Consider the following 9,821-nt stretch of genomic DNA (forward strand, 5'->3'; position numbering starts at 1 on the left):
TCACAAGTGTAATTTTATATTTATATATGTAGCTTTATGTTAGTTATTTGATTAATGTTTGTCATCCCCTTATAGCCTGTGGGTTCAGTGGAAGCAGGGACTGCCTCTGCTTTTGTTCATTTTATCACCTATATGTAGTACAGTGCCTCGAGCATAGTAGACCTCAATGAATATTTGAATAATGAACAACCAGCCTTAGCAGCTCATTTTGAGGTTGAGCTTTTACACAAAAGATGCAGGTCTACTGAAGATAATGGAGCAGAACCTGACCTATGTAGATCATTCATGGGACACCAGTTCACCTGAGGCTGTCAGAACTCAGCAGCATCCATAGCCATGCTCAGAGGTATCTGATCATCTGGCTTTAATAACTCCTGGGGTAGTTATTGCCTTTTATGTAGAATCTAAATTACTCAATCCAATTCATCATCCCTTGGACAAATATAGAACTTTTCCTTTTTGCATCATCCAAGGAGGAAACTTGGCTTCTTACTCAAGCACATCTTCAGGGCTTCGCGGATGTCTCTGTTTCTCAGGCTGTAGATGATGGGGTTGAACATGGGTGTCAGGATGGTGTAGAGCAGAGAGAATCCTTTGCGCAAGAGCTGTGAAGAATTGGCTGAAGGCACGAGGTACGTGGCAATCAGTGTCCCATAAAACACCGTGACCACAGTGAGGTGGGAGGAGCAGGTGGAGAAAGCCTTTCTCCGCCCTGTGCCAGATGGAATTCTTAGGATGGCAACAAGAATGCAGGAGTAGGAGGCTGTGATGAGGAGAAATGGAACCAGAGTCACTGCAGAAGAGGTGGCATAAGCAATGGTCTCGGTCAGTGAAGTGTCCATGCAGGAAAGATGGACCAGAGGCGTGAAGTCGCAGAAGAAGTGATCGATTTCATTGGGTCCACAGAAGGTTAGTCTAGACAGTAGGACCATAGTAATTGCTGTGAGGAGGAAGCAGCAGAGCCAAGAACTGGAAGCCAGCTTAATGCAAAGGGGGCCAGTCATGAGGATGGGATAGTGGAGAGGTTGGCAGATGGCCAGATACCGGTCATAGGACATCACAGCAAGCAAGAGACACTCTGTTGCAGCCAGGGATCCAAAGAAGTAGAACTGTGCCAGACACCCAGCCACAGAGATAGTCTTCTGCTCAGCTATGATGATCAGCAACATCTTGGGGACGATGTTGGAGGTATACCAGATCTCTAGAAAGGACAAGTTCACCAGGAAGAAGTACATGGGGGTGTGGAGGTGATGGCTGAAAAAAACTAGCAGAACAATGAGGATGTTTCCAGAAACGATTAAGATGTAGAAAACTAAAAACGTCATAAAGAGGAAAATATTTAGCTGTTGGATGGAGGAAAATCCTCGAAGCACAAATTCTGCTATGGTTGTTTGGTTTTCCCAGGGTGGGATCACCATGCCTTTGCTTCCCTAGAGCACCCAGCGATAAGACATGCAAAGCACAGAAAGTTCTAGCTTACACATAGACCATGGGTTGACAGTGGATGATTTTCATTCCCCACTCAGGTTTTTGGAAGATTTTTTATTTGGGAGGAGGAGTATCTTCTTTTTTCCCCCAAAACCTGAAATGGGAAAGAAAAGAATTTGCAATAAGCACTTGTGACTGCTTCAATCCCCCTTCTTCTCCTACCTATCTAGATCTTTTTTTATTAAATTTTTTTTAACTTTTATTCATTTTTGAGAGAGAAAGAGTGTGAGTGGGGGAGGGGCAGAAAGAGGGAGACCCAGAATCTGAAGCAGGCTCCAGGCTCTGAGCTGTCAGCACAGAGCCCAACGCGGGGCTCGAACTCACAAACTGTGAGATCATGACTTGAGCTGAAGTCGGACGCTCAACTGACTGAGCTACTCAGACACTCCTCCTCCCTATACATATCTTCATTTCATCAAGAGCAATGTCAGGCTTCGGGGAAAGCAGGACATGGAATAAAGGGGAAGAAGAATACAAAGGGGAGGAAGGACAAAGTAAAAAGAAAGGAAAGGAGAATTATATGCTCTGTCATCCTGAATGCACTATGGTGGCTTGGGGAGTTATGTAAAGAAAAGAAGATCTAAAAGGAAGGTAGAAGTAGTAGAGAGTTTGTGAACTCTCAAACATTCCAGAGTTTGTGAACTCTCAGATGGACCTAGAGAATCAAGGACTCAGGACAAAGAACACTTTCCTCCCTCAAGTACTGGTTATGTGCAGAGAAACAGCCCCTATCATACCTACTATGAATTTTTCTCCTTTTCAGCTTCTTAGTGACTTGAGAGATGAATTTCTTATTTCTGTTACCGTTTCCATAGCCTGAGCAAGAGAAAATCATGTGAGTGTGAGGTTTGAGATTCTCTTGATTCTGAGGTCAGTGCTTGTGCTGGTGTAATGCAGAGGCAGGAGTGTTTTTCACTCACAATTTGAAAAAGATAAAATCAGGTCATTAAAAAGATTTTATGTCGGGCAGCAGTAAATGGGAAAAGAAGATTCAGAACCAGGGGGGCCTAACGCATGGTGTGCGACCAGCCAATTGAGTGTAAGGTAGCCTCAGGTTCTTCTTTTGAATGAGATACAAAGGCCCAGGTCTCCTCCTCAATTCCATCTTGGTCTAAGTCATAGGCCCTCCCCCGAAGTTCAAGATAGATAGAGAACCTGCTCAAGAAAGTCTGTTATCCTCAGAGCCTGAGGCTGAAACCATGTGACTATTCCCAACACCCTTGTACTGGATGTGTTACATTCTTAACGTAGTTGTGGAAGGACCCTCCTGCTGCAGGTGGAGATGGGAAACCCCACATGCAGGGACAGAAAGTACTATGTGAGGGTAATAATGAAGTTATCAGAGTAGCCGGAGAGTCCTATACAAAGTCCAGGGTGCTGCTCTGTAAGGGTCACATTTGAACAAGTTGTTTAACTTCTCTGAGACACAGTTTCTCATCTGTGAAATGGGATACCAGGAAGGAGAAAAACTGAACATGTGCCTAGCATGGGAAAAAACATAAATACAGAGATTGTGAAATCACTAGCTATTCCAGGCTGCCAACATTACTGAAGTTTACCAAGAAATTGCCTCTGCTTTGAAGAAAGCATTGGCAACAAATCCCAGTTTGTTTTGCCACATACTGCAGTGTTTGTGCATGTAATTTTGTGAGTAATTAAGCTCTTCCAGTGATCTCATATCATACTAACAGCTTTTGGCAGTACACGAGTCCCATTTTAAAATCGACCCAGTGTCCTACCATTCTGTGGGGCCCTAGTTTTCTAGCTTTCCACGTGGCTCACAGAACTAACCTGGAACTTGCGGTGAGCGGTCGCCAGGACTGGTGATGCGCACTCTGAGCCCATTGAGTCTAGCACGGGGAAGGCACAGAGACAAGTTCTCTCCATCCCCTGCAAAGCACAAATAAGGATCTGAGATGTCAGAGGGAGGGCTTCGATTCTGAGAGCACAGCCAGACTCCTGGATGTTGCTGCTATTGCTGCGGATGAGGACGTTATTACTCGATCCCAGGCACTGTCCTAAGTGCTGAAAAATGTAACTGTCATCACAACAACCCTCTGTGGTGGGTTATTATCCTTACTTATTATTCGCAGAGAAGTGAAATAACTTACCCATGGTCATCAGCTAGAAAACGGCAGAGATGAGATTCAGATTTGCTCTCAATCCCTCACTCCTAACCATGAGCACTGCTGCTCACGGGGCTGGAGTACATCGGCTAGTTTGCATAGTTTCACAGAGGCGGGAAGAGGAATGTTTCCATGAAGCAGCCTATCATACAGGTTTTGACTTCAGGGAGAGTGAGTTTGCCTTTGTTGTTGATGAGGGAGCCGTTCCAGAAAGGGTCACAAACTGACAACCTTTTCTACCTGTCTCCTGGACTTGCTTTCACACTGCTACTTTTATGCCCTTTCTCTATAATCTTAAAAAATCCGGTCAGCTTATTACCTTAAAAAAATCCAAGAACACTTTTGAGAATGTGCCTAGAGAATTATCACTTCCCTTCCACCAGTCAGTTGCATTTATGCTGCAGGACTGCTGCACCAGCTGGATGCAATGCAGAGGCATGACGAAGGAGGGAAAGCCAGTGAAAGATAGGACAGAACTAACTAGCAAAGCCTTGTTGAGAGCACAGGCTCTAACGCTAAATAAATAGGCCTGGATTCCAATCCCTGCTCAACCACGAAGATATGTAGGCAAAGGCATTTTATAACCTTTAAGGGGAGAGGAACTCTGCTACCTCCAGGGGATGAAAATGAGGATTTATAGGGCAGCAGAGAGGTCGATGACACTGGCCTCCCTCCTCTAACATGCAGCCACTATCTCTTGCTCTGTCTCCTTAGCAGGGTGAGGAAATCGTGCCCCTATGTTAACTCTGCTTCTCTATGCTGCTGGACTCCATAGCCACAGGCCCAAACAACACAGTATGTCTGTAATTCATGTTGGTACAGGGCTGGGTCCAGAGTAAGTGCTCAGTAAGTGGTAGAGCTTTCTTCCTTTCCCCTCCTCTCCTCTTCACCTCTTCCTCTTCCATTCCCTCTTTTTTTCCCAGTTATGTCAGCACAGTTAATGCTATCTGAACATAGAAGATATCTGCTTCCCTTCACTAGAAGTGTTCAACAAGAATAAATTATGAGGGCAATTAAAGAAGATGTAAGCATTGGAGAATTATTTGGATTTGATGAGTTTTCATGTCCCTTCCAAATGTGTTTCTAATTGGGAAACATTTCATTCCCCCAAGACACACACATACAGAAAATTTGTAGGAAAGAGAAGAGGCTTATCACAAAGCAAAGTAAAAACAATCAGTGAATAATCACAGATTTTGCTGCCTTCACTAACAACAACAACAAAAAAAACCCAAAAACATGGGAGGGCAGGAAGTGACTCGGGTGCTCTCTGAATGAGATCCTTTCTCTTAGCTGAATTCAGGTGTCAATCAACTAACCAATTAATTCAGCCAACATTTGGCTTATTGATAAGGGCTCTTGACTCTTGCTAGCTGCTCGTTAATTCAGGTGAACAGTTGGCCAACCAGATAGACAAATAGTTTGATTCTGTTACTAACCTGATAATTGATTTAGTGTGCTAGGGAATTGTACCCCTGGCCTTAGGTAGCAAAGAACAGACCCAAAACAGGAATCACTGAAGCGTATGCCAGCAGAATAGATGAGTTTTACCTGTCAGTGCCTCAGAGTGTTCCCCTCCTACTTTGGGCAGCCAGGCCATAGAGACAATGACATGTCTCTCTCCCTTGGATTCAAAGAATTGGGCTAAATATCTGGAATCCTGCTTTTATCCAGAAAGCTACCTCCCTGTGCACTTGCCAGAAACCTAAATTGGGGTTGTCTTTCCACATGAACCAATGAGGCCAGTTGAATTTTGTCCCCATCTTTCAACCTTCCTCTGTGTAAACTTGAATTCCCTTTGTGGGCAAAGCCATCACCTCCCCTGATCCTGGTGCTCATGGCATTTCCCAAACGACTCTGCTGGGGAATTGCTGTTTATTTTGCAAATTATGTGAAACCAAGTTACCTTCACCTTAGAGGAAATCTCCTTTTTTCCTTTGCTTTATATTAATCTTCTACTTTTTAAAAAAAAATTTATTTAAATTTTAGTTGGTTAACATACAGTGCAATATTGGTTTCAAGTTAATCTTCTACTTTAATGATGACTATTTGTATTTATGTTACCTGTATAAAGAGCTTTAATTTAGTGATGAAAAATGCATGATTATGTTAGGCTTGGGGATAATGGATTAAAATAGTATTTTGAAAGGAATATTCAATTTTTTTCTACCTCCTGGAAAAAAAACATTACTGTGCATTTCCTCATTGTATAGGCTTGGTAGAGAACTTAAGCCAATATCTATGATAGTAAACATTTATTGTCAAAACCATTAATTAAGATTCTAAAGAACTTGTGTCCTCCTTGATTCCTGTCATTTATTAAAAATTGTAACTGAGGCTAGCCCTGTTCTAAGAAATGTAAGTTTGTGATTGGCAACCTTCTGGAATTAAAGTGATCATCTACTGACAGTATTAACAGGCTAAAGAGAGATTTGCTCAAGCTAACAAATTAATGCAGCTCGTTCAATAAGCGTAACAAATAAAACAGTAAAATAATCAATGAATTGAAATGACCTCATTTCTGCTTCAGAACTGAAGTATTTTCTCTATGATATAGTACCCAAACTTCCTGAAACCTTGGTATCCACCACAGTTTGAACTCATGAATGAATACCTGTCTGAATGTATGAGGCTTCTGGGTAGGATGTCCTCATTGAAATCTACTAAGTAACCACTGTATGCCGGGCTTTGTGCTAAGCCTCTAGTATCTGTAATCGTCACAATCCTTGTGCATATTGCCCATCATACAAATAAGGAAATCCAGGTTTTGAGAGATGAGGTGACTTGTTCAAAATTACCCAAGCAGAAGAATGTGAGGAGACTGGGATTGGACCAAAAGCTCCGTGAGGACAAAGCATGTCTATTTTCATCACTATTCTATCTGCCTGAGAGACTGGCACATAGTAAAATTTATAATAAATATATTAATACTTATAAATATTATAAATGTTTTATTAATACTTGTGAAATTTTGGGGGCGCCTGGGTGGCTTGGTTCATTAAGGGACCTACTTTGACTCAGGTCATGATCTGATGGTTCGAGAGTTTGAGCTGACAGCTCAGAGTCTGGCTCCTGCTTCAGATTCTGTGCCTCCCTCTTTCTCTACCCCTCCTTCTCTCTCTGTCTCTCTGTCTCTCTGTCTCTCTCTCTATCAAAAATAAATAAACATTAAAAAATTACAAAATATATTTATAAAATTTTAATATAAAATATAAATAATATTTATAAATCAAATGAATAAATAGGTGAGCAAATGTCTGCCTTCAGATGCAGTGTTGTTTTTATTTTAGCAAGCCCCTTCCTCCAAATTTCACAGGAGGTGAAATTTCATGGTACCATTACCCTGTCAAGTTAAAAAGGGGGTCTAGAGCAGGCAGTCTTTCCCTTGCTGTCCTGCCTGCTGCTCCCTTGCAGTGTATTCGATAAACTTCTATCTCTTTTAAAAAAGGCAGGCGTAAGGGGCTCTAGTACCTGAATTGAGACTGAATAGGTAATGGAAGCAGTTCTTGGCGCCAACATTTTTTTAATGTTAATTATTTTCAGAGAGAAAGAGAGCATGTGAAGCAGGGGCAGAGAGCAAGAGAGAGAGAGAGAGAGAGAATCCCAAGCAGCCTCCACGCTGTCAGCACAGAGCCCCACGCAGGGCTCCATCCCACCAACTGTGAGTTCACGACCTGAGCCGAAATCAAGTGCTGAACACTTAACCAACTGATCCACCCAGGCACCCCTAAAATTTTTCTTAAATGGAAAATTATACCTTAAAAAGTAAAAGACCACTGATAAAAACAGCAAAGATTACTTTATTTAGAACAAGACCATTTAGAATCCCATTTCAGTATTTAAGTCAATTAGTTATTTTGCAGAAAGCCCACTTTACAATTTCTAAGAGGTTTTGAACCCATTTTCTACTTTTTAAAAGAAAAGATATTTATTTTTTGGCCATCAAGACACTGATCCAAAATTAGTCAACAATACAAGCTTCGTAATAAATGAATTCAGTAAATTTACAGGACAAAAAGTTAACACACAGCAATTGGTTATGTTTCTATACACTAATAATGAAGTAGAAGTAAGAGAAATTAAGAAAACAGTTCCATTTACAATTGCAACAAAAAGCATAAAATACTTAGGAACAGGAATAAACTCAGCTTAGGGAGTGAAAGACCTGTAATCTGAAAACTGCAAGCATTGATGAAAGAAACTGGAGATGACACAAACAAATGGGAAGATATTTCATGCTCCTGGATTGGAATAATTAGTATTGTTAAAATGTCCATACTACCCAAAGCAATTTATAGATTCAATGCTAGCCCTATCAAAACACCAACAGCATTTTTCACAGAACCAGAGCAAATAATACTAAAAGTTTTATGGAAACACAAAAGGCCCTGAGAAAGAAGAACAAAGCTGGAGGTATCACAATCCCAGATTTTAAGACATACTCTAAAACTATAGTAATCAAAACAATATGGAACTTGCACAAAAATAGAAACAGATCAATGGAACAGAATAGAGAGCCCAGGAATAAACTGACACTTACATTGTCAACTAATCAACAACAAAAGAGGCAATATACAATGGGGAAAAGATAGTCTCTTCAGTAAAGGGTTTTGGGAAAACTGAACAGTTACATGCAAAAGAATGAAACTGGGCCACTTTCTCACACCATACATGAAAATAAACTTAAAATGGATTGAAGACCTAAAGGTGAGACCTGAAACCATAAAACCCTTGAAGAAAACAGGCGTTAATCTCTTGGATGTTAGCCTTGGCAACATTTTTCTAGATCTGTCTTCTCAGATAAGGAAAACAAAAGCAAAAATAAAACTATTGGGACTACTCTAAAATAAGAGCTTTTGCACAGCAAAGCAAATCATCAACAAAATGAAAAGGTAACATACTGGATGGGAGAAGATATTCACAAATGATATATCCAATAATGGGTTAATATCCAAAATATGTAAAGAACCTACACAACTCAACACCAAAAAAGCAAATAATGCAATTAAAAATGAGAAGAGGACCTGAATAGATATTTTTCCAAAGAAGATATATAGATGACCAACAGACATGAAAGATGCTCAATGTCAGTAATTATCAGGGAAATACAAATCAAAATCATGAGATATCACATTACATCTGTCAGAATGGCTAGAGTCAGAAACAAAACAAAACAAAGAAAAAATAGGAAATGACAAGTGTTGGCAAGAGTGTAAAGAAAAGGGATTCTTGTGCACTGTGGTGGAAATGTAAATTGGTGCATCCATTGTGGAAAACAGTATGGAGATCTCTCAAAACATTAAAAATAAGAATACCAGGATACCTGGGTGGCTCAGTCGGTTAAGCATCTAACTCTTGATTTTAGCTCTGGTCATGAGCCAAATGAGTCACACAGTTTGTGAGTTTGAGCCCCACATCCAGCTCTACATTGACAGTGTAAAGCAATAAAGACTACAAAGCATCAGAGAACATCATCAGAAACACCAACTCTACAGGTAACACAGTGGCACTAACTTCATATCTTTCAATAATCACTCTGAATGTAAATGGACTAAATGCTCCAATCAAAAGACATAGGGGATAAGAATGGATGAAGAAAAAAATACATCTATATACTGCCTCCAAGAGACTCATTATAGACCTGTAGATTGAAAGTGAAGGGATGCAGAACCATCTATCATACTGATGGACATGAAAAGAAAGCCAGAGCAGCCATACTTATATCAGACAAACTAGATTTTAAAACAAAGACTGTAACAAGAGACGAAGAGGGGCATTATATCTTAATTAAGGGGTCTATCCATCAAGAAGATATAACAAATGTAAATATTTATTCCCCCAACTTGTGACACCCAAATATATAAATCAATAACAAACATGAGGAAACTCATTGATAATAATACTACAATAGTAGGGGGCTTTAATTCCCCACTTACAGTAACGGACAGATCATCTAGGCAGAAAATCAACATGGAAGCAATGGTTTTGAATGACACACTGGACCAGATTGACTTAACAGATATATTCAGAAAATTTCACCCTAAAACAGCAGAATACACATTCTTCTCGAGTGCACATGGAACCTTCTCCAGAATAGATCACATACTTGGTCACAAATCAACCCTCAACAGGTGAAAAAGATCGAGATTATACCATGCATATTTTCAGATCACAACGCTATGAAACTTGAGACCACAAGAAAAAAAT

At 40.4% G+C, this 9,821-nt stretch overlaps 1 protein-coding gene across 1 annotated transcript; it reads right to left on the minus strand.

Moving 5' to 3' along the window:
* Positions 1-464: 464 nt before the first annotated feature.
* Positions 465-1,418, minus strand: LOC132670916 (olfactory receptor 11A1-like). Its single transcript, XM_060621338.1, has one exon. It carries the CDS (start codon positions 1,416-1,418, stop codon positions 465-467), a length of 954 nt encoding a protein of 317 aa, XP_060477321.1.
* Positions 1,419-9,821: the final 8,403 nt, after the last annotated feature.

This window comes from Panthera onca, chromosome C1, assembly GCF_046562875.1.
Source record: "Panthera onca isolate mPanOnc1 chromosome C1, mPanOnc1 haplotype 2, whole genome shotgun sequence".
Taxonomy (NCBI): domain Eukaryota; kingdom Metazoa; phylum Chordata; class Mammalia; order Carnivora; family Felidae; genus Panthera; species Panthera onca.